This window comes from Cervus canadensis, chromosome 25, assembly GCF_019320065.1.
Source record: "Cervus canadensis isolate Bull #8, Minnesota chromosome 25, ASM1932006v1, whole genome shotgun sequence".
In the NCBI taxonomy this organism is placed as follows: Eukaryota; Metazoa; Chordata; class Mammalia; order Artiodactyla; family Cervidae; genus Cervus; species Cervus canadensis.
The window spans coordinates 47,327,078-47,353,493 of NC_057410.1; the positions used below are offsets into that span (position 1 = coordinate 47,327,078).

The 26,416-nt window shown below is 39.3% G+C and overlaps 1 protein-coding gene across 9 annotated transcripts in view; it reads right to left on the reverse strand.

The window, feature by feature from the left end:
- The window catches only part of NAV3 (neuron navigator 3), an 879,706-nt gene that overhangs the window by 588,089 nt on the left and 265,201 nt on the right, over nt 1-26,416 (reverse strand). For all 9 annotated transcript variants that reach the window (XM_043446408.1, XM_043446407.1, XM_043446415.1 and 6 more), the window contains one exon: nt 13,283-13,675. Coding sequence is in view for 1 of the 9 variants with exons in the window: in XM_043446415.1 (XP_043302350.1) it covers nt 13,283-13,354 (72 nt within the window). In the remaining 8 variants the exon portion in view is untranslated. Of the gene's footprint in view, nt 1-13,282; nt 13,676-26,416 lie in introns of those variants that run through there.

The window sequence follows — 26,416 nt, forward strand, 5'->3', positions numbered from 1 at the left end:
AGAACACTTTGAAGAACAAAGATGCTGATATTTAATTCATTCAAATTTTCAAAATTTGCATCTAAAATTGACAGAATTTCTCCTGCCCACCGCTTTCATCACCTGTCATTAAATCTGCTTCATCTCATATGCAACTCTTATCCCAGGCACTGCACTGTCAGTCTTTCCCAGCCCCTTTACAAACACAGCCTTAACCAGAAACTAACAATTATCTGATTGACCATGGAAGACAGGTCACAAAATATGTAGCATTTGCTTAAAAAGTTAGGCATTTACTTATTGCCGTGGTAAGTCACTGTGAACCTATAAACTGTACCCCGCCAGGCTCCTCTGTCCTTGGGATTCTCCAGGCAAGAATACTGGAGTGGGTTGCCATACCCTTCTCCAGGGGATCTTCCCAACCCAGGGATGGAATGCAGTGTCTTACATCTGACCTGCATTGGCAAGCAGCCCTTTACAAAACACTAGCACCACCTGGGAAGCCCCAAAGGTATTTATATATACTAGACATAAATATATGTATAAAATCTAATGATATATGTATAGAAACATGAAAGAGAAGGATGTATTCATGCATTTCAAGTTTCCTACACTGCATATGCACACATTTTCCCCAGATATTTTAAAGAAAAAATTAGTCTCAGTCAATCTTTCATGAAATGATAAAAGCTTGATCAACTCCCATGACAATACCAAGACAGAGGAAGGTATTTATGAAAAGACAGAAATGAAAACATACTAAGTCTTGTATTTAAGTAAGCACTATCACAGATATAATGACTGATAAACATAGAACAACTTATATATAATGCTGCCTTCAAAACAGGGCTTCCCTGGTCGTTCAGTGGTAAAGAATCTACCTGCTAATGCAGGAGACAAAGGTTCGATCCCTGATTTAGGAAGATTCCACATGCTGCAGAGCACTAAGCCCATGCCCCACAACTACTGAAGCCTGTGTGCCCTAGAGCTCGTTCTCTGCAAGAAGAGAAGCCTGCACACTGCAACTAGAGAGCAGCCCCAGCTCGCTAAAACTGGAGAAAAGTCCACACAGCAAGAAAAACTCAGCACGGCCAAAAATAAATAATGTCCAACACATATATAACTCAGCTCAGTTCAGTTGCTCAGTCATGTCTGACTCTTTGCGAACCCATGGTCTGCAGCATGCCAGGCCTCCCTGTCCCTCACCAACTCCCAGAGCTTGCTCAAACTCATGTCCGTCAAGTCGGTGATGCCATCCAACCATCTCATCCTCTGTCATCCCCTTCTCCTCCAGCCTTCAATCTTTCCCAGCATCAGGGTCTTTTCAAATGAGTCAGCTCTTCACATCAGGTGGCCAAAGGATTGGAGTTTCAGCTTCAGCATCAGTCCTTCCAATGAATATTCAGGAACGATTTCCTTTAGGATGGACTGGGTGGATCTCCTTGCTGTACAAGGGATTCTCAAGAGTCTTTTCCAACACCACAGTTGAAAAGCATCAATTCTTTGGCGCTCAGCCTTCCTTATAGTGCAACTCTCACATCCATACATGACTACTGGAAAAACCAAAGGTTTGACTAGACAGACCTTTGTCAGGAAAGTAATGTCTCTGTTTTTTAATATACTGTCTAGGTTGGTCATAGCTTTTCTCCCAAGGAGCAACTGTCTTTTAATTTCATGGCTGCAGTCACCATCTGCAGTGATTTTGGAGCCCCCAAAAATAAAGCCTCTCATTATTTCCACTGTTTCCCCATCTATTTGCCGTGAAGTGATGGGACCAGATGCCATGATCTTAGTTTTCTGAATGTTGAGTTTTAAGCCAACTTTTTCCCTCTCCTCTTTCACTTTCATCAAGAGGCTCTTTAGTTCTTCTTTGCTTTCTGCCATAAGGGTGGTGTCATCTGCGTATCTGAGGTTATTGATATTCCTCCTGGCAATCTTGATTCCAGCTTGTGCTTTATCCAGCCCGGCATTTCACATAATGTATGCTGCATATAAGTTAAATAAATAGGGTGACAATATACAGCCTTGATAAGACTCCTTTCCCAATTTGGACCCAGTCTGTTGTTCCATGTCCAGTTCTAACTGTTGCTTCTTGACCTGCACACAGATTTCTCAGGAGGCAGGTCAGCTGGTCTGGTATTCCCATCTCTTGAAGAATTTTCCATAGTTGTGATCCACACAGTCAAAGGCTTTGGCATAGTCAATAAAGCAAAAGTAGAGGTTTTTCTGGAAATCACTTGCTTTTGATCCAACAGATGTTGGCAATTTGATCTCTGGTTCCTCTGCCTTTTCTAAATCCAGCTTGAACATCTGGAAGTTCACAGTTCATGTACTGTTGAAGCCTAGCTTGGAGAATTTTGAGCATTACTTTACTAACGTGTGAGATAAGTGCAATTGTGCAGTAGTTTGGGCATTCTTTGGCATTACCTTTCTTTGGGATTGGAATGAAACCTGACCTTTTCCAGTCCTGTGGCCACTGCTGAGTCCTCCAAGTTTGCTGACATATTGAGTGAAGCACTTTCACAGCATCATCTTTTAGGATGTGAAATAATTCAACTGGAATTCCATCACCTCCACTAGCTTCTTACTAAGGCCCACTTGACTTCTCATTCCAAGATGTCTGGCTCTAGCTGAGTGATCATACCATTATGGCTATCTGGGTCATGAAGATCTTTATTGTATCATTCTTCTGTATATTCTTGCCACCACTTCTTAATTTATAACTCAAGTACCATATATTTCAGACTGGGCTATTTATCTATATGCAGATTATATGGTCATTATATCTTCTGACATTTTAAATCCAGCAATCAGGAAAAAGAACAGGGTTTAGTTTAGAAAATAAGCAATAGACCCAAGAAGCATGGCATACAGTGTTTACTTTTACCTATTTCCAGCTCTTTCCATTATCCCAAGTCTGTTTATAGGGCAAATATATGTTGCCAGAAGCAAAAAGGCCAGTGGCCGTACAAGTTTTCAGACGTTCACTTGAGGAACATGAATGACTTGATAGAGGAAGTTTTAAAGGAAATTCTATGCAATTCAAATCCAAGTTCAGATTGAAAAGAGACATTTCTAGAATCACTTCTGAGCAGAAAATGAGCTCACCTTATCTAATTCATCCTTAGAGAACTCCAGGTCAAATGGCTGAGAGACAGCTATTTTTAGCATCCTTTCATAAAAGACAATGGGCCAGAAGAAGAAATTAGGGGCACTCCTAACTGGCATTGCGTGTCACAATGCCACTGCTAGTTTTTTGTGAACCTGATATTCATATTTGTGTCTATACATGTATTCCAGATTTATACAATAGCAGTGCAAAATGGCTGCTTGATGTACAGTTGTCCCTTGAACAATACAAAGGTTGGGGCATTAATCCTCTTGGAGTCAAAAATCCACCTAAAATTTTCCACTTGTCCTTTTTAGCTGAGGTTCTGAGTCTCTGGATTCAACCAAGCATGGACCATGTCCTGCAGTACATATTCATTGGGAAAAAAAGTCTGCATGTAAGCAGACCCACACAGTTCAACCCAAGTGTTAATAAAAGGTCAGCAATATTTCAAAAATTAAAATTTTGAGTAACCCATAATGGAATGACTGGTCAGTTTTGTTGAAACCCTTGATAATGCATTCATATTAGCACTCACGCTTCAGAACTTGATGATTAACAAACGATGTGGTTTTGCTTCAGAAACCTCATCCTCCCGCACAGTTCTTTTAACATATATCACACACCCTAACATAAAAGAAGTCAGGCAGATTTAGAAAAATAAAGCACCATGAAATGAGTCTAACCTTGAAGAATATCAAAGAACAAAGAGCTGAATCTATCCTAAGCCTCTCTTCTATGGTGATTTATCTTCATATTTTATCTTAAGAAGACAGATCTTTAATCAGTTTCTAACATAAACAATTTCAAGTAGTCTTCAACACCTGTGAGAATAATCCCAATACACCTCTGTACTCATACAAGATGCTGTTTTACCATCACTGCAAGAAAATGCAACATAGGTAATCTAAATTTGAAATTTCAGCATACTAAATAAATAGCAAATATTATGGTAGTTTTATTTTTTATTTTTTTTTCTCTTTTTTTTTTATTAGTTGGAGGCTAATTACTTCACATCATTTCAGTGGGTTTTGTCATACATTGACATGAATCAGCCATGGAGTTACATGTATTCCCCATCCCGATCCTTTTTTAAATTGATAAAGCAGTTTTACTCTATAAAGCAGTGGCAACCATAAGTGGGCAAGATGTTTCAGTAAAATTATTAGAGCAGCCTAACACAATCATATACAGATACACAACCTGGGTCACACTTCCGTATGAGTCAACAGATAAAAAAAAAAAAAAAAAAGAACACAACTAGTCAATGGGCAAAGACAATGACGAAGCACTCACTGTCATTTACAGATGATGCTTCCTCTAACCCGCTATTTAAACTTGATTTTAATTCCACAGCTTTACAGGGGCTCCCCTTAAAATAACAGGCTTGTTCCAGCCGGCTCATTAGAAAAGATCCCGATGCTGGGAAAGATTGAAAGCAGGAGGAGAAGGGGATGACAAAGAATGAGATGGTTGGATGGCCTCACCGACTCAATGGACATGAGTTTGGGCAAGCTCCGGGAGATGGTGAAGGACAGGGAAGCCTGGCGAGCTGCAGTCCATGTGGTCACAGAGAGCTGGACATGACTAAGTGACTGAGCAACAATCAGCATATTCTTTTCTATTAATAAATACAATAACTTCTCTCATTTTCCATGATTTTCCACATGTCAAACTCATTCACTACTGAAATAATTGTCATCTCTTAGAAAGAAAGACAGGATGTGTTGGGATTTATCTTGAGTTTTTTGCACTGCAGTGTGAAAATAATGCCTAGCGTGTAAAAGACATGATTTTAGAAGTGACAAACTGAGACAGCATCCATCTTGGATATGTCCATAAAAGTAAGTAGCTCCGCATAAATGCAATAATGCTGCTCATTCCTTCCTGCTTTAGAGAACAGAGAAACAAAAGAATTCCAACAGGTCACTCTATTTATTGCATGTCACTGCCTCAATTTCCGGAGAAGGCATTGGCACCCACTCCAGTACTCTTGCTTGGAAAATCCCATGGATGGAGGAACCTGGTGGGCTGCAGTCCATGGGGTCGCTAAGAGTCAGACACGACTGAGCCACTTCACTTTCACTTTTCACTTTCATGCATTTGAGAAGGAAATGGCAACCCACTCCAGTGTTCTTGCCTGGAGAATCCCAGGGACTGCAGAGCCTGGCAGGCTGCCGTCTATGGGGTCGCACAGAGTCGGACACGACTGAAGTGACTTAGCAGCAGCAGCCACAATTTCAAAATGTGTATCCTGCTCCCTTTGTGAGCAGTACTTAGTAAATGGTTGACCATGACAAACGGTTTGGCTTAATACACAAAATATTTGTAGAGCAAAAATGCAGTGTCCCAGGGCTGTCTGCTCAGCAAACTGCTGCAATTAGACTGACAGTAAAATCATCCAAGCTGTGCTTTTGAGTTCAAGGTCACAAGTAATTATATAGAAGTGACATCTGTACCTATAGGGCTTACACTGTTCTGGGAGCTTTTGCAGAAATAATTCCAGAAAGCAATACAATTAGTGGAAAGTAATATACCAACTTCACAGGCATCAGTGAGCAAACAAGGGTCAAAAGGTAAAGTTTCCAAAAATAAACACCTCATTACGGGCATCCAGAAGTCTCGAAATGCCATCATAATTCTGCCATCTGGGACATTCCAGAAGTTGAATGCCAAGAGGAGGATTATGTGCCAATATTAACTGAAAGTTCTACTGATAATAATCATAGGAATCAAAAAAGACAATGGAATTCCACCTAGTTCTACACTAACCCAAGGTGATTTGAAATTCTTAGATGTATTCTCAGTTCTTATAAGATCCACATTTCTGGTTTATCCATAATGAAGAGCACTTCAGTATAGGATTTGTGAACATCATATCTTTCTAACTTTCAAGTATGTTTTCCTCTGTTCAGAGTTATTCAGATGATGAGGTATTATTTAAAAGAAGCCCAAGAATTCACACACATATACACACACTTCTGAATTATTAATTTTGAATAATAGTGTGTGTATGTATGTTTGTGTGTATATATGAGAACTGAGCATTATGTTTATAGGACCAACTATCTTAAAGAGGCAAAAAGCAGTTTTTATCTTTGTATGAAGGTACATTCTTAGTAAATGAGAGAGGACAAAGCATGCGCCAGGTACATAGTAAAGTGAAAGTGAAAGTCACTCAGTCATGTCTGCCTCTTTGTGAATCCAGACACTATACAGTCCACGGAATTCTCTAGGCCAGAATACTGGAGTGGGTAGCCTATCCCATCTCCAGTGGATCTTCCCAACCCAGGAATCGAACCAGGGTCTCCTGCATTACAGACAGATTCTTTACCAACTGAGCTATCAGGGAAGTCCCAGGTATACAGTAAGTACTCCATAAATGACATTTACCTACACATTGCAATAAAATAGACATACTCACAAACTCTCACGTTTCAGTACTCTAAAAGTTTCTATGTGGAAGCAGAGAATAAGTACAAATCCACACATTTTAAGTTAAGAGCAAAGGTTAGTGAGCTATCTAAGGTAAGAACAAAAGCTAGTGAGCTATCTATACACTAAACAAGGAATCGGTTGTTCGGAGTTCACAATAAGAACCTAGACTCAAGCCAGTTCAGTGCATCTTGCTTTGAATGTCTACCATGTGTCAAGCTGTGAAAAGCACACACATTTTTTTCAGTAATGCCAAAAAAGAGTTTCACCACTGGATTTTCAAGTTGTGAGTTAGAATCAATGAATTTTATTCCACTTCTGTGAAACACTGTTCCTTTTTAATGAATTCATCTCAAAGGACTACAAACAGAGTAATTACATGAATGATCTTATAATCTCTGCTGGCAATTGTGTGGTGTCGGGGCTGTGCACAGAGCTTAATCTATGAAGATTTATGATGCAACATTTCATTTTTCTCCTTAATACAAATGCACAAAACTGTCATTAGAATAAGTATTCCTGCTGACACTTAACAGATTTCCATCTTCTGTATTGATCAATCAACACCTGAGTTCCTGCCTTATTCACTGCAAATGCCTGCATCAGTTGGGCGGCCAGGATAGCCTTAGAACCCTGTTTTCCATCTTGATACTGCTTAATGAAAATGTTCATCCCTCCCACATCTCCCTGCCAGCTAGAAGGTAAGGCAATGAGGATTCTCTCACAATACAACACCAAGCTGGTCTTTTATGTTTTTTCCCACAAAGTCATGGATCCCCATAATTTATCCAAATTCTATTACTATTCTCTATGTGCTACACAGTCCTCTGTGAATCAGCCTGGGCAACTAAGCATCACTACAGACCATTGTTTAAAGTTCCACTCAAGAAATTTTCAAATGACTTTTAAAATACATCCTATTGCAATTCATTCCATTCTTTAGTGTGCACTCCCTTCCGTGTTTGCAAAAATATCTTTTATTCTGGAAATTAAAGAATAACACATGCAGCAGTACTTTGTTTGCCTGCCAGAAAAGGAGGGCTGCTATCAAAAATCAGAACTCTGTAGCATTAATTGCTTACCTAACCTACTTTCCATGTGTAGAGTCTTCTCTTGTGTTGTTGGAAAAGGATGTTTGCTATGACCAATGTGTTCTCTTGGCAAAACTCTACTAGCCTTTGACCTGCTCCATTTTGTACTCCAAGGCCAAATTTGCCTGTTACTCCAGGTAGCTCTTGACTTCCTACTTTTACATTCCAGTCCCCTATAATGAAGAGGACATCTTTTTTGGGTGTTAGTTCTAGAAGGTCTTGTAGATCTTCATCAGTTCAGTTCAGTCACTCAGTCATGTCCGACTCTATGCGACCCCATGAATTGCAGCATGCTAGGTCTCCCTGTCCGTCACCAACTCCCGGAGTTTACTCAAACCCATGTCCATTGAGTCAGTGATGCCATCCAACCATCTCATCCTCTGTCATCCCCTTCTCCTCCTGCCCCCAATCCCTCCCAACATCAGGGTCTTTTCCAATAAGTTAACTCTTTGCATGAGGTGGCCAAAGTACTGGAGTTTCAGCTTCATAGAACTGTTCAGTTTCAGCTTCTTCAGCATTACTGGTTGGGGCACAAACTTGGATTACTGTCAAAATATCCAATTACTTGGAATATTGAATGGTTTGCCTTGGAAACAAACAGAGATCATTCTGTCATTTTTGAGATTGCAACCAACTACCACATTTTGGACTCTTCTGTTGACTATGATGGCTACTCCACTTCTTCTAAGGGATTCTTGCCCATGGTAGTAGATACAATGTGGCCGTAATGAAGATACTGGCAACCTGCTTCAAAAGGTCCAGTGCACGCACTGCTGCACTCAGTGCCCCTGACCCGGCAGAGGCCACTGCTGACCCACGCCCCCGCCAGAGACTCCTGGACACTCATGGGCACGTCTGGGTCAGTCTCTTGTGGGGTCACGGCTCCTTTCTCCTGGATCCTGGCAAGCACAAGCTTTTGTTTGTGCCCTCCAAGAGTCTGTTTCCCCATGCTGTGTAATTCTGGTGGTTCTATGGTGGGGTTAATGGTGACCTCCTCCAAGAGGGCTTGTGCCATACCCAGGTCTGCTGCACCCAGAGTCCCTGCAGCAGGTCACTGCTGACCCATTCCTCCACAGGAGACACTCAGACACAGTTCTGGCTCAGTCTCTGTGGGTTGGGTGTGCATTTTGTGCCCTTCCCAGGTCTGAACAGTTCAGGCGACCAGGTGCTTGGTGAGCGCAGTGTCCCAGGTGGACTGTGCATCGTAATCATGTCCCCAGTCCCGGCCACTCAGCTTCCCGGGTGCCCCACAAGAGCACCACCTCAGGTGTGCCGTATGTCTCCTCTGGAGAGCTGATCTCAGGCTGCGACTCTACCGGCAGATGTCAACCATCCAGGATCCCAGGAAGGTTAGCAGCTGGGAGCCTGCTCAGAGTTTGGTGGAAGATGTCTTCTCTGGGGCTAGGACTGTAGTAGCCCCTTGACTTCTGGCTCTGGCTGTCACAAGCCTGTCTCTCTGCCTCTGGGAGCTGACTGTGGCTCAGAAGATGAATTCCTTATTGCCAAATTCAGACTTAAATTGAAGAAAGTAAGGAAAACCACTAGACCAATCAGGTATGACCTAAATCAAATCCCTTATGATTATACAGTAGAAGTGACAAATAGACTCAAGGGATTAGATCTTATAGAGTGCCTTAAGAACTATGGACAGAGGTTCATGACATTGTACAGGAGACAGGGATCAAGACCATCCCCAAGAAAAAGAAATGCAAAAAGGCAAAATGGTTGTCTGACGAGGCCTTACAAATAGATGAGAAAAGAAGAGAAGTGAAAGGCAAGGGAGAAAAAGAAAGGTATGCCCATTTGAATGCAGAGTTCCAAAGAACAGCAAGGAGAGATAAGAAAGCCTTCCTCAGCAATCAATGGAAAGAAACAGACGAAAACAATAGAATGGGAGAGACTATAGATCTCTTAAAGAAAATGAGAGATACCAATGGAACATTTCACACAAAGATGAGCACAATAAATGACAGAAATGGTATGGACCTAACAGAAGCAGAGAGCAAGACTACACAGAAGAACTATACAAAAAAGACCTTCATGACCCACATAACCACGATGATGTGATAACACAGCTAGAGTCACACAACCTGGAATGAGAAGTCAAGTGGGTCTTAGGAAGCATCACTACGAACAAAGCTAGTGCAGGTGATGGAATTCCAGTTGAACTATTTCAAATCCTAAAAGATGATGCTGTGAAAGTGCTGCACTCAATATGTCAGCAAACTTGGAAAACTCAGCAGTAGCCACAGGACTGGAAAAGGTCAGTTTTCATTCCAATCCCAAAGAAAGGCAATGCCAAAGAATGCCCAAACTACTGCACAATTGCACTTATCTCACACACTAGCGACGTAATACTCAAAATTCTCCAAGCTAGGTTTCAACAGCTTGTGAACTGTGAACTTCCAGATGTTCAAGCTGGATTTAGAAAAGGCAGAGGAACCAGAGATCAAATTGCCAACATCTGCTGGATCATCAAAAAAGCAAGCAAGTTCCAGAAAAACCTCTACTTTTGTTTTATTGACTATGCCAAAGCCTTTGGCTGTGTGGATCACAACAAACTACGGAAAATTCTTAAAGAGATGGGAATACCAGACCAGCTGACCTGCCTCCTGAGAAATCTGTGTGCAGGTCAAGAAGCAACAGTTAGAACTGCACCTGGAACAACAGACTGGTTCCAAATTGGGAAAGGAGTCCATCAAGGCTGTATATTGTCACGCTGCTTATTTAACTTATATGCAGAGTACATTATGTGAAATGCCGGGCTGGATGAAGCACAAGCTGGAATCAAGATTGCTGGGAGAAATATTAATAACCTCAGATGACACCACCCTTATGGCAGAAAGTGAAGAAGAACTAAAGAGGCTCTTGATGAAAGTGAAAGAGGAGAGGGGAAAAGATGGCTTAAAACTCAACATTCAGAAAACTAAGATAGATCATGGCATCTGGTCCCATCACTTCATAGCAAATAGATGGGGAAATGATGGAAACAGTGACAGACTTTATTTTCGTGGGTTCTAAACTCACTGCAGAAGGTGACTTCAGGCATGAAATTAAAAGACAGTTGCTCCTTGGGAGAAAAGCTATGACCAACCTAGACAGCATTTTTTTTTTTTTTGACCAAGAAAATGTTTTATTTATAACCAACCAAGCTTTGAGCAATAAAACCTGGGTTGCTCAGTCCAACTTCAATTATAGACAGCATATTAAAAAGTAGAGCCACTGCTTTGCCAACAAAGGTCCATCTAGTCAAAGCTATGGTTTTTCCAGTAGTCATGTGTGGATGTGAGAGTTGGACTATAAAGAAAGCTGAGCACTGAAGAATTGATGCTTTTGAACTGTGGTGTTGGAGAAGACTCTTGAGAGTCCCTTGGACTGCAAGGAGATCCACCCAGTCCATCCTAAAGGAAATCATTCCTGAATATTCATTGGAAGGACTGATGCTGAAACTGAAACTCCAATACTTTGGCCACCTCATGCAAAGAACCGACTCATTTGAAAAGACCCTGATGCTGGGAAAGATCGAAAGCAGGAGGAGAAGGGGACGACAGAGGATGAGATGGTTGCATGGCATCACTGACACAATCGACATGAGTTTGAGCAAGCTCCAGGAGTTGATGATGGTCAGGGAAGCCTGGCGTGCTGCAGTCCATGAGGTCACAAAGAGTCATGCACGACTGAGCGACTGAACTGAACTGAACTCATTTTCTCCTATTCAGATGAAAATTAATGCATAACCTAAAAGTTGAGACTTACGTTTTATTCGGGCAGACAAAACTGAAGACTTAAGCCCAGGACAGACCCTCTCAGTTAGTTCTGAGTGACTGCTCCAAAGAGCCACAGGAGAATTCAGGATATGAAGGAGTTTTTGCAACAAAGACCAGGTAGTCAGAACATTGGAAAATTATCATTAATTAAAGAATACCAAATACCGACATTAAGGAATTTAGTGCTTTTCTATATATTGGAAGAGGCAAGAGTCCTGGCTAACTGGAATCATTCCTTTGATATGCACCTCAGCTATCTAGAGCCAGCATCCTGAGCTTTCTCATCCTGCATCTCCTCAGGGTACACACCATCAGGGGTTGCTGTCGTGGTGGATGGACTGAAGGCAGAGACATCCTTTGTCTATTGACATGGCAGGCAGCAGCTGTCATTCACATTCCTCACTGGTCCAATACAGCAGGCAGAATTTTATCATCAGTGTGAAGGACATTTTTAGAAACGTGGATAGAGGAAACAGATTAAATGGCTCCTTTGTAGTTAAGAAACTGAAGAGCCTGCTTTAGACAGAAACTTACCTTGCCAGCTTTTTCAGATGAACACCCTTACTGCTAAACAGCAAGGAAAAAAATGCCGACCACTTAAAACACCAACAGCATTCCTGGTAACACACTTATTTGTGCAGACATTTATATCCACAATGAATTGAAAACAGATTCCAGCCATTTTGGACTTTACAATACTTAGTGTTTTCCAAGACTCACTTACACTGAAGGTAGACTCCATGAAGGACCCAAACTGGGCATAAATAATCCATCCATTTATGCCCAAACTGATGCAAAAGGATCCCTGTAGCCCCCATTCTAGTGGCAATGGTCACAAAATCAGAACAAATTAATAAGCTATTGACTCTTCTTGGCTTTTTCTACATCTCTTACCTCTAAAACTGTGAAAGAGCTAGTTGTATTCTGGGAGTACAAAGTGAGTAGTAAATAATTTCCGAGACCCATGTAAAAACAAAACTTAATTGTGTCCCTGAGATCCAGTTCTAACTAAAAATCTTTCTGTTATCTCGCTATTCCTTGCTTTTGTGCCTTAGTCCCTGGGTCCCCACATGTCTCTCCTGTACTAATGGATTCAATGAAACGCACCACAAAAGACAATGCATTTCATTAAGAGTAGGCTTTCTCTCCTGGGGACCATCCCTGACCCTTCGGCTAAGTGCTGTCTAGGTGGTTCTCACAACAGTACAACGTTTAGCAAGTAAGAGTTTCTCAAAGGGTAGAAAAATGAGGTTGAAATGCAACCCTCAGTATTCAATTCCCAGCTTCCCTCTCAAAAGCTCTCTAAGTCCATTTAAAAAATATATATATTAGTACAGTCCTTTCTTGATATTTTCCATTAGTTGCTTGGACATCACACATGAAGAGGCAAACCATAGCTCACAGTTGGCTCATGACTCTCTTTCTAGGCTAGGTGGAAAACTAAGAGGTTGATGTGCCCCAAGGACATGAAATCTGAGAATTTCAAATGCCAACTAAGACTTTGAGCAGCAACGGCAGCAAGGCAGTTTTTCTCTTTTAGGAGAACTCTGTCTTGCCCCATTACTCCAGAGATGCCCCACAACTCACACTTCATCTGGATCTCAGAAAACTGTCCACAGGCAGTCACCCAGCATGTTCCTACTAACAGAATCAAGTCAAGGGTGAGCAAACGTAGCAGAAACCTTTACAAACCCATTGGATGAATGAATTCAGAAGAGTTTAGAAACTAAACCACTCACTGATAATGAAATCCAGGCCCAGCGCAACACTTGGCTACATGGCAGGATTAATTTTCATGAAATAGCATGTTATTTCTCAGAGCATATTCATTTTCAATTTGCAATCTTCTGTGTAAGCAAAAAAAAATAGTGACCAAGCAAAAGGAAATGTATCTGTATTACCTTTTTCTGATCTTCTAGCTTGTGACTCACTGGATTCTTCCCATGTCTGCTCATCTCTGAAGATAAATCCATCACATTAGGTTCTTGCCCTTCACAACAGAATATCTTCAAAAAAGCAGCAGGCTAATCCAAGATGCAATCACTAGGAAAACACTTTCCATCACGCACCATCTCTGAATTTCATCAGATCCAAGGAATGATTAAAAAATCCATTGATTGAATGGAAAAAATGAATTTTGTAATTGACTCCTGGGACTTTCCAAATCAACATATCGTTTTTAAATGCAGACTTCTCAAAAGCAAAATATTCATCCAGGAATTTTAACTGCAACTGCTATCTTTTTCTTTCTTCACAGATTTCCATTTTAATAAATAATTACAGTTCCTGCAAGCCTATAATAAAAAAAAAAAAGCACACAGTTAATTCCAGCCCACCAATTATAGTACAATTAATGAAAAATTTTATCTGAACTATCCAATTTAGAAAAAAACTGTAGGCATGGATTATACTTCACATAATAGGAATGGAAATAAACGGCATTATTCTTTAACCCTAGGGCCTTTAAAATACCAATTATAATACTCAAACCAAAATAGAATATTAAAACCAGGGATTTACAGTATACTGAAGCAAAAAAAAAAATCAATCAAGAATACACACACATTCACCAAATGTGTATATGCTCTATGGTCCCACTCATTAATTTCAGCATTCATACAGCTACAATTTAGAAAGGAGCCTGATATAACTAGACATCGTACAAGACTGACACTCTTCATAAACAACTTTATTTAAACTTCCAAATGAATCTATAAAATGGACATTATTTTTCCATTTTACAATGAGGAGATTGAGAGGGAAAGTAAATTTTGTAAGTCTAGTTAAATAAGTGTAACAGGACTAGAATTTCAATTCAGATACCTTTGAATCCAAACCACATTCTTTGTCCCAGACACAGTTGTCTCAATTCACATTATGTATTTTATTGTCCAAAAGGATACCATAAATGAGTTTATTAAGTGCTTTGTTAGATAATGAACACACAGGCACTCTCCTTATAATCCAGCGGTTTCATAACCTTAATCACACAGATTCTTGGGCTCCACCCCACTCTGCCAATTCAGAAGCGACAGGGTAGTGCTCACAAACACTCTGGCCTTTATTGTTTTTCCATCCTTTTTAAACCCTCCTGATACAAGAAAACCACTGAAGAGTTGAAACCTCCCTCTAATGCAGGGCACTTTCCAAACTTTTTTTCTGCATTTTGGAATTACTTGGGAAGCTTCAGAAACAGTTGATTCTTTTGTCTCATCTCCAAAGACTGTAATTTAACTAGTCTGAGATACGGCCTGAGTCTTGGAATCACTGCTCTAATATATAAATTCCATTTACATAATTGACCAACAACTGCATGAATACATCAAACAGGAGGAAACTTAGTGTCTCAGGAGGCAGCTCTGTCCAGATTGGGGTAGTTCCAGGCTTTAGATTGTTCTTCCTAATTTGGAAATGAAGTCTGCATTCCTGAATGTGTCTGTACATTGTAATTATTCATATCCTTGTAGTCATCAATGTACACAAAATCTTTTAAATTTCCCTTTTCATCTGACAGTTTTTCAAGTATCACTTCAGCAGGGTTAACTATGCCTTGTGCCTTCAACCATTCCTCACCACCCTGGTTATTTACTTAAAAGGCTTTACTTTTGACATGACCCATAAACTGTTCTATCCAGAAATGAGCACAAGAGTTGCTCATGGTATGTTCCCCTTAAGAACTCACCTCCAGGTACCACTAAACATGCCAAACCAAGCATAAAATATATGATAAAGTAGACAGATAATGTTTGAAAAATCAGCTCCTGGACTGTTTCCTGACGAGTCATTCTTTGGCCAGCCCTTGCTCGTTCTAAAACTCTGCTCAGCAGCATAGGTATTTCTACTATATACAATGTAGAAAGTTTCTGTCCTATGTGAAGGTTACCAGTGAAGGAAACTGTATAGGCAAAGACTTGGACATGGGAGAAAACATAGCCTATCTGAGGAATTTAAAGAAATTCAATGAGAAGCCAATGACATTTTTAAAGAAAGAATGTAACAGAAAATAATTTTTTTTTTTTTCATTTTAAAAGTCCATCCAACTAAAGTATGGAAAATGGATGGGAAAGAACAAAACTTGTGGCAGAGAAACTTTATAGGGATCATTAGAACAATCAAAGAGACAACAGCATTCTGAACAAGTGTAGGAGCTGACAGATGGGAAGAGATGACAAAGCTGAGTGCCACGGTACACAGGTGGAGTCGACAGAACTGGTAACTGATTGGACAGGAGAATGGATGCGTGAACATCCGTAAACATCATCCATGTGTGAACCTCATCATGAGAACAGATGATGATATCACTATCTAAGATTAGCAAATCCCATATGAGAAGCACTTTAGATTCAGGGACGATCACAGATTTTGTAAAGCAAACCAAAGATGCTTATTGAAACCCACAAAATTACAAATCAATCTCATTGGTGGACATAAAAGTAAAAGTCCTAGAGGAACACTAGCAAGCTGACTCCAGTAATGTATAAAATGAATCATACATCAATTTCAAGTTGGTATCACCCTGTGAATAAAAGACTGGTTTAAGATTTAAAAATCCATCAGTATAATTCACCATATTAACACAACAAGGAAGAAAAATGATGTGCTCATCTCTATTCATACAGAAATATAATTTGACATATTTAACATTGATTCATGATAAAAAAAAAAAAAGCAAAAATATCTTGGCAAATGAGGACCAAAAAGGGATTTTCACAATCATCCTTTATCTGATAAAGTGTGTGCATAAAATATCTATAGCAAACACATACTTTATGGATAAACAGCTAAAGACTTTCCATTTGCTCAAGAAAAGCACATAACGCCTGCTAACATTATGTCTACTAAATATTGTACCTCAAGTCCTAGTCATGCATTGAGAAAAGAAAATATGAGAGAGGGAGAGAAAGGGAAGGAGAGAGAGGAAGGAGACAGAGGCAGGCGAGCAGCATAAAGAATCAAAAAGAAGAAAATATTATTATTTGCAAATGTCATGATGATGCATACAGAAAACACCAAAAACTCAAGAGATAAATTACTAGAATTAATGTGTTTAGTAATTTTCCTAGATAAAAATATATAATATTCCTTTATATTCTTTATAACAGCAACAAATACTCAGAAAATGAAACTCTAAAAATATACTATTTAATGGTATCACAAAAATAACAAATATCTTGGAATGCATCTCATAAAAGATGATAAAAACTTTATGAGAAGGCAATAAAACACCATCAAAATAAATATCTAAATGAAAGAGGCTTATGCCATATTAATAAATTAAGATTCAGTACTGTAGAAATGCCAGCTCATGCCTAGATTCAGTGCATTACTAAACAAAATCCCAATTTCTTTTTATAAGTTTAAAAGATGTTTGTAAAATATATATGGAAATGTAAAGGATCGTGAAAATCCAAGACACTCATGAAGAACAAGTTGCAACTATTTGCTTTACCAGATGTGAAGACCTATTATCAACCAACAGTAAATAAAAAACTATTTCACTGGTACAAGGGTAGACAAGTTCACCAATGGAATGCAAAAATCCAAAGAAGGACTCATAACACAAACTCGGTTCACAAAGGTGGAACTGCAAAGCCTGAGGGAAAAGCCTTCAAGAAAGAGTTCTGGGTCAATTGGATATTCATAAGGAAAAAAATAAAACTTGACCTCAACTTCACACCAGTAATCAATTTCAGGCGGATTGTACACAAAACAATAAGGCTTATGGGAAAACACCTTTGTGATCTGAGGGAAGGGAAAGATTTCTTAAACAAGACAACAGTTGCTAAACATAAAGAAAAAAAAATCACAAATTTTATTCATTAGATCACTATTGCTGTTGTTCAGTCACCCAGTCGTGTCCGACACTTTGCAACCCAATGGACTACAACACGCCAGCCCTCCCCGTCCCTCACCATCTCCCAGAGTGTGCCCAAGTTCATGTTCATTGCATTGGTGATGCCATCTAGCCATCTCATCCTCTGACACCCTCTTCTCCTTCTGCCCTCAGTCTTTCTCAGAATCAGGGACTTTTCCAATGAGTCATATGTGCGCATGAGATGACCAAAATCATCAGGCTGTACAAAGAAGAAAATATAAACGCAACCCATAGAGTAGGAAAATGTACTTGTTAAACGTAAAATTACATGTAAAAACATCCAAAAGTCGAGCAAAGACAGGTTACAATAAAAGATATTTAACAGCACTCCAAAAATAATAATAGAGATGAAGAACAGATTAGTGGTTACTATGGGTTACAGATGGAGAGAGAGGGTCGGGTTGCCAAAGCATGATACAAAGAAGTCTTGCAGTGAGGAAACAATGCTGAATCTTGAATGTAGAGGTGGTTGTATGAAACTATGCATGTGAAAAACTGCATGAAACAACACATATACACACGTACACATAAATGCATGTAAGTCTGGTGAAATATGAATCAATTCTGGTATCTCTGATGCCAATTTCAGGCTCTGACATTGTGCTACAGTTATGCAAGATGTTACCACTGTAGAAAAAGAGGTTCAACCACTTATGGCAAAGCTGAAATTATTTTTTTTTTTAATTTTAGAAAAAAAAAGGATATACAAATGACCAATAACCAATCTGCGCAGTTCTTTTGACATCTAATATGCTTCATGTGAGACTTTGACTACATCATAATTGACTACGTGACTATGCCAAAGCCTTTCACTGTGTGGATCACAACAAACTGGAAAATTCTTCAAGAGATGGGAATACCAGACCACCTGACCTGCCTCCTGAGAAATCTGTGTGCAGGTCAAGATTAGAACTGGACATGGAATAACAGACTGGTTCCAAATTGGGAAAGGAGTCCATCAAGGCTGTATATTGTCACCCTGCCTATTCAACTTATATGCAGAGTACATCATGTGAAACGCTGGGCTGGAAGAAGCACAAGCTGGAATCAAGATTGCTAGGTGAAATGTCAATAACCTCAGATATGCAGATGACACTACCCTTATGGCAGAGAATGAAAAGGAACTAAAAAGCCTATTGATGAAAGTGAAAGAGGAGACTGAAAAAGTTGGCTTAAAGCTCAATATTCAGAAAACTAAGAACATGGCATCTGGTCCCATGACTTCATGGTAAATAAATGGGGAAACAAAGGAAACAGTGAGAGACTTTATTTTGGGGGGCTCCAAAATCACTGCAGATGGTGACTGCAGCCATGAAATTAAAAGATACTTGCTCCGTAGAAGAAAAGCTATGACCAACTTAGTCAGCATATTAAAAAGCAGAGACACTACTTTGCTGACAAAGGCCCGTCTAGTTAAAGCTATGGTTTTTTCAGTAGTTATGTACAGATGTGAGAGTTGGACCATAAAGAAGGCTGAGTGCTGAAGAATTGATGCTTCTGAACTGTGGTGTTGGAGAAGACTCTTGAGAGTCCCTTGGACTGCAAGGAGATCCAACCAGTCAACCCTAAAGGAAATCAACCTTGAATATTCATTGGAAAGACTGATGCTGAAGCTGAAACAATACTTTGGCCACCTGATGCAAAGAGCTGACTCATTGGAAATAAGACCCTGATGCTGGGAAAGACTGAAGGCAAAATAGAAGGCAGCAGAGAATGAGATGGTTAGATAGCATCACTGACTCAAAGGACATGAATCTGAGCAAACTCTGTGAGTCAGGAAAGCCTGGCATGCTGCAGTCTACGCGGTCACAAAGAGTCAGACATGACTTAGCAACTGAACAAATTTATATGAGTATAAAATAGAGTTTCCAAAGTATCATTAATGCTCTAAATTATTTAAATTTACCAATGTTATCTAATTTACCTTTCATTACAGTGTTAAAAGACATTTAAAAAACACAGCACTGAGAGCTTAATATGTACTCAACACCATGCAGGACAAAGGAGTCAAATTTCAAATCTAGTCTGCTTGTCCTTACAGAGTTTACAGTCCAGTGGGGAGTCAGATTTAACTAAAACCAAGGAGCAGCAGAAAACTCTTCAGTTTTGTCTAACATCAAAACCTTAGAATACCTATGAGAAGTTTACACCAATGATAAAAGGGAATTTCACATGGATGGGATGAAACGAATATTAAATATATTCCCTGGTGATTCAGACAATAAAGGATCTGCCTGCCATGCGGGAGAACCAGATTTGATCCCTGGGTTGGGAATATTCCCTGGAGAAGGGAATGGAAACCCACTCTATTTTTCTTGCCTGGAGAATCCCGTGGATGGAGGAGCCTGGCAGGCTAGAGTCTATGGGGTCGCAAAGGGTTGGACACAACTAAGTGACTAACACTCAATTCATTTTAAATGCATAAATAATCTAATACAACTTATGCTTACTTTCATGGAATAAAAACCATTTATAATAAAACTAAACTAACTGGCTCAAAAAGAACAGGTTATGTATACTGAAAAAATTCTCATAGTTTATTCTCTCATTTGGAGGTAATCACAAGTATGTCATAGCAATTCTCTGCTTATCTTACTCGGTATAATTCAGTGGTCGGGTTTGGGAGTGAAATTCACTTACTTTATGCATAAGTATAAATAGTTTCATTTTTATATAGCTTAAGAGGTTTCCATCTTGCTCAAACTTATCTAAAAGTCCCTCACATAAATGCAGGGTGAAAAAGATGAAGAATATGAGATTTTTGAAAGGATTTTTGGGTGATTGGGATATGTGCTACTTCCTGACCTAGCCTTCTCTCAGGGATTTTAAGGGGATCATCAGAGAGCTTCCCTGCATTTGTAGGTCCCCTGGGAGTAAGAAAACCCAGAAGCTCAGGACCTAAGTGTGGTAAGGTGGCCTGTGGCGACAGAAGAGGGTAAGGCATCTGGGGAGTAAACTGTAGCCATCTCTGATTGTAGATCAAAGATGCATTTGCCTTAGAACAAGAATAGGAATTTGTGGTAGGAATGTTTGCCTGAATCCATATAAAATAGGAAAGGGATCCTGCTCAAAACAGCCATTTGCCAGGATGGTAAGGGACTCCTGCAGGAGGCGGCTATAGGAATTGCAGAAAAGAGAAGCCTAGGCGTGATCTGAAATGCTCATCTCAAGGAGAGGTCATTTTCCAGATCAAGGGAGGTGAGATCAGAGGGACCCAACAGGGAAGTCCTCAAACATCTCACATAAATAACCAAGAGTTAGTTTTCATATCCCCCAGTCCTACAGAGAATTAGGCCATTAGGTCACTAAGCCAATACTGGCCATTAAGCCAGGAGCAACCAATAAGAAATTTTCTACCTCTATACCTCTTCTCTCTTCCTCACCTCCTTACAAAGATCCTAGTGAATGGGTGTGGAGGTGAAAAAAGAAGGTTCTTTCCAAATGGCTGAAGTGTGGGAAGGAGGGGCACTGGTACCCAGTCGTGGTTTGGTGGAAAAGGAAGAGCTTTTGAATAATGATGTGCTTATAAATGTATTGAAATAAATATTCTAAATTTTAAATTGAAACTTGTTTTGTGACCTAAAGTGATCATAAAGATTATATTATTAAAGGTGAACAAACACAAGAAATAAGACAAATTTCTATCCAGGGACAGAGAAATAATTCTACTCAGAAGTGTGAAGAAAAAGGAGAGATGTTTGGAATAGAGATTTGGATTTAAGAGTCATCAGTCTAAAGAGATAGCTCATAGAAGTTACATAAATTGAGAAAAGCACCAAAGGCGTACCTCCAGGGAAGATCAAAATTGTCTTAGGCTCTACTGCCAAAATTATCTCAAAAAATGCAAACATAATCATGACACTTAATTAAAATTCTTCAACAGTTCCCGAACCCCTAAAGCCAAAAGGAAAATCAAAATTCCTTAGCATGTCATTCAACATTCTACCCTATTCATGATCCCTTCTCAACTTTCCAGCTTCATGTATTACCACTTCGGAGCTTATTTTTTTATAGTTACACCAAAGAATACAGAGTTCCTGAGTACAATGCCTCATTGTAGAGCGTGGGCATTAACACACCCATAAGTGCCACACATCTACTTGACAAACTCCTACTTTTCGTTAAAATGTCTCCTCAAATCCATCGCCTCTCCAAAGTCTCTACTTTCTTTATGTCCCCAACCCTGCTCCAAACACATTGGCCCCTTCTTTCCCAAGAGACTACTGGCATTCACAGACTTCCCCCATACCATCACACTTATCCAGTTACTCAGCACCGACTGGACTGTTAGCCTGATATACTTTCTCAGATTCCCCCAAGGCCTGACACAATGCCTTCAGGCTGGTAGCCATTCATAAAGGGATTCATATGATTATGAAGCAAGTATGTGAAACGCACGCATGTTTACATACATACATGTTCCAACCAATACAGCTGATCTTGACCAAAGGAGGTTTCAGGATCACCGACCATCACACAGTTGAAATCTACTTTACAGTCAGCCCTCTGCATCCATGGATTCAACCATCCACAGATCATGTAAAAGTGGAGTATCTATTTGTTGAAAAACATTGCATATAAGTAGACCTGTGCAGTTCAAACCTTTGTTGTTCAAGGGTCAACTGTAATTTCCTACAAACCTAAAAGGATTATATCAAAACTGTCTTTTATCAAAAACATATAGTTGAGACCTTTCTGAATTTATTTCAGCCATACTCTTTTTATTTTGGCCATTCTCTTTTTGATTAAGGCATCGCACACACACAAAGTACAAAAATCTTAAAGGTACAGCCTATGATTCACTTAGTGAACCACTAACCATATCAAAATACAAAATGTTTCCAAAACTCCTGAGACTTACTAATTTCCCCACTCCCATAACAGTGAGAGTGCATGTGTAAGTGCTCCGTTGTGTCCTACTCTGTGATTCCATGGACTGTAGCCCACTAGGCTCCTCTGCCCAAGGGATTTTCCAGGTAAGAATACTGGAGTGGGTTGCCATTTCCTCCTCCGGGGCATCTTCCTGACCCAGGGATCAAACCCGAGTCTCCTGTGTCTCTTCCACTGGCAGGGGGATCCTTTACCACTAAGCCATGTGGAAAGCCGGAAGTGAAGCTGTTTTCACTCGGATGATAACCACTCTAATGCTTTATCACGACAGATTTGTTTTCTCTATTCTTAGAACTTCATATTAAGTGGAATCACATAGTGTCTCCCCTCCGTTCATTTTCTGCAGCATTCACCTGTATCATTTTTTTGCAGCAGTAGTTCATTACTTTGTTTTGCTCTATGGAGGGGGGACTACACTTATGCATCCCAATTCATGTACTTGCCCAAAAGAAAGCCTAAAATCATCTGAGAATTTTAACCATCCAGAACTCAATATCCTAATACAGCCTTTCAGGATGCCTTGTGTTTACAAATGAAGAGAATAAAGAGGCTCACTTTATTTCACATATTTTCCCCAGGCTCTATGACCCCTATTCAAGGCAAAGAGAATGTAAAAAGAATCAACAGTCCCTGTGTCCATACTGCTGACTGAGTAATAAAACCAGATCCAGAAATCATTAAAAAATGGCTGGAAGTTTCTTTGGGAATTTAAACCATTAATCTGAGGTGAAACAGCCATTGTTCATGCTTTGAATTCTGCTAATGAATTGTTAAATACAGTTGACCTTTGAACAAAGTGGGGCTTAAGGGAGCCCACGCCTCTGCACAGTAGAAAATCTCAGGATAGCTTCGCAGGCTGCCCCCCATAGCCGGTGCTGCATCTGGATTCAACCAACCTTGGCCCCTGTCCTAACACTACTGGTACCAAGTCCATAGTAAGTGGACACTCAGAGTTCACACCCATGTTGCTCAAGGGCCAACTGTCATCCCTACGTAGCTCAGTCAGTATTTCTGAAGCACAAAGGATCCAAGCCCAACTGGAAAGGGCTAAGAAGTTGCTTCAGTGGCAAATGGCTTTGGAGCCAGAAGTCCCACTTGTTCTCCTCCCATCAGTGGGTCCCAGATCCATGACTCCAGTGTTCCCTGTAATAAAGAACTTGACCACTGAACAACTGTTAGAAAACTACGGGAATAGCGTGACTGCTGTAAAAAAAAAGTCTACAATTATTTTTGATAAATATGAATACCCATTCATGATTTAAATATAAAATTCTAAATAATAGAAATAGGAATAGAAAGAAGTCAAAAGCTACAGCAGAGAATACCATATTAATGGTGAACATATAAAATATGACACCAGCAGAAGGGGCTGACAGAGGATGAAATGGTTGGATGGCATAGTGACTCTATGGACATGAGCTTGAGCAAACTCTGGGAGATAGCAAAGGGCAGGGGAGCCCGGCATGCTGCAGTTTACGGGGTCTCAAAGAGTCAGACATGACTTAGTGACTGAACAACATATGCAACTTAAAACAATGTAAATCATTACTAAGCATCATTTATAAGTATATATAACATCTAAAATCATGCATGAGATGATAAGTCTCTAAACGCAGGAATAAGAAAAAATGTCTGTCACCCATTCAATAAACCTTTACACCATAGGCACTTATCACCATGTTGAGACAAAAAATTAAAGTAATAAGAATAGAAAAGGTAGAAAAAATATCAGCATATAATATTACCAATTATATGGAGAATTTGAGAAAATTCATCTTGAAATTATTTAGGAGAAATAAAGCTATAATTTACAATACACCAGCAAAATATATACCTTTGTAGCAGGAACAACAATAAAATCAGTGAAAGAAAATATAATATTAAAACCAATTCCATTAGTAAGAGACACATAAGAACATAATATCCTAGAGATAAAACTAGAAAAAAATAAAAGTTTTTTTTTAATAGAATGGTATCATTTTAAATTGAAATGTATGGAGATTTTCTATATAAATGGAGAGATAACATGTTCATGAGCAGGAGGGGTGAATAGAATAGAGATGACAGTTTTATTCTAATTTTCTGTAAGTTTAATTCAGTGCCAATCAAAATTTCAATGTATAACTTTTATGTACTAATAACTTTAAAGGATTATTAAATTCATATATAAGAACAAAGGGATGGGCTTCCCTGGTGGCTCAGTGGTAAAGACCATGCCTGCCAATGCCAAGAAACACAGCTTCCATCCCTGATCCAGGAAGATCCCACATGCCACAAAGCCACGATGCCCGTGTGTCTTAACTACTGATCCTGGGCTCTGGAACCCGGGAGCTGTAACTCCAGAGCCCACACACTCCAACTACTGAGACCGCACATCTTAGACCCCGGGCTCCACAACAAGAGAAACCACGCAATGAGAAGCCCTTGCACCACAGCCAGAGCGGAGCTCCCGCTCTCCACAACTAGAGAAAAGCCCATGCCGCAAGGAAGACCTGGGATGGTCAAAGAAAGTAAAGTATAAAGTAAAGTATAAGGCTAGCCAAGGTAATTTTGAAAAATGCACGCTTTCATAAACATCAAGATTTATCTACAACAAAGATATTTAAGTCACAGAGGTATTGGACAAAGGAAAAGATAAATATCAGAATGAAATATATAGCTCAGAAATAGAAATACCACATAAAGATTATTTAATATGCAATCCAATGTCGAAAAAAATTACAATTTTAAAAGCTGATTCTTGGACAATGGGCTTTCCACCTAGAGAAAATAAGACTAATATAAAAAGATTTTTTTTACACAATACAGGAAAACTGCTAACTCTAATAAAAGAGACTGATAAAAATTGGTTGCAGCCATTTGTACAACAAAAAGCATATAACATACAAAAGCCAGAGGCTGGGAAAATCTGTTTACAGTATACATGTACATATGTGTGTGTATATATACTAAAAACAGAAATCTGGCTAAAAAAAAGTCTACAAAGAAGACAAAAGACCCAGTAGAAAAATGGAAAAAATCATATGAGCAGAGAAGGCCCACAAGAGGAACCATGGATAGCCGATAAACATATGAAACGTAGTAACTGGGGAAATACAAAGTGTTAAAAACAATGTCCCACACAAAGATTGTTAACATTTTTTAATATTACCAATAGTAGCTGTTGCAAAAGATAATACTGAAATTTCATAAACTTTCAGTGGGTCCTGCAATGCTTTGTTGGTACAGGCAAGCACTATTGAGTAATCTTGCAAAACCTAGTATATTAAACGTCAGCAGATCCTCACACCCATAAGTTGAATTTCTAGGGATAAATGCATACACTAAAAGATATGTATAAGAACATTCAATATAGCATCCTTGGTATTGAGTTCTGAAAAATTAGATATATTCTAAATATCCAAGTATCAGAAATACAGATAAATCAATTGTGGCATGTATTGCCATTACCTGGTTTATAGGTTTTTAAAATGAATAATCAAAATTGCCCATATCTCAGACAAATCTTGATAATATAATCATGCATCAAGTAAAGAAGATGCACAAGAATAGGCTATAACAGCATTTATAATAAGTTTTAAAATATGTAAATAAGTACTAAACACCACTAATAAATACACAGAAATATGGTAAAATCATAAAAACACATAAGAAATTAAAAATCTGAAATCAAGACAGCAGTTTTTTCCCCTGGGGTAAGAATACAGAAAAGAGACTGAGGAGGACCACAAAGAAAGCTTTAAATAATGATGCGGTACCCCATGGCTTCAAAAAATTTAGAAAGACACATGTTAAAATGTGGCAAGACTAGATGTTGAGTACACATAAGTATTAATTCTGTATATTCTCTATGCTTATTGTGCTTTTCTTAACACTTAAACTAGTTCACAATAAAATTAAGAAATGTTAAAAAAAAAAGAACTTACGGAACGTAAAATTATTTGTAATAGATAAATCAACCAAGCAACCAACTATGGGACTATAGCACGTGGTTTTCTGCAGGGTTAGAACCTCTCTGTAAGGGGCATTTTACAATGTGCCAGGAGGAGTGGGCTCTTTTTGGTTGTCCCATGAACGGGAGACACTGCTGGCATTTACTGGGAGGGAGGGGGAACGTGATAAATATCTTGCAATGCAATTTGTACAATTCAGCACAAAGAAAAACTGTCCCTACATCTTCACAGTCACTATACCAAGCAGCCCTGGAACATGTCTGACTTGATCACAATATAAATTCAAGATCCTTACCTTGAGACGATGGCCTCTCCCT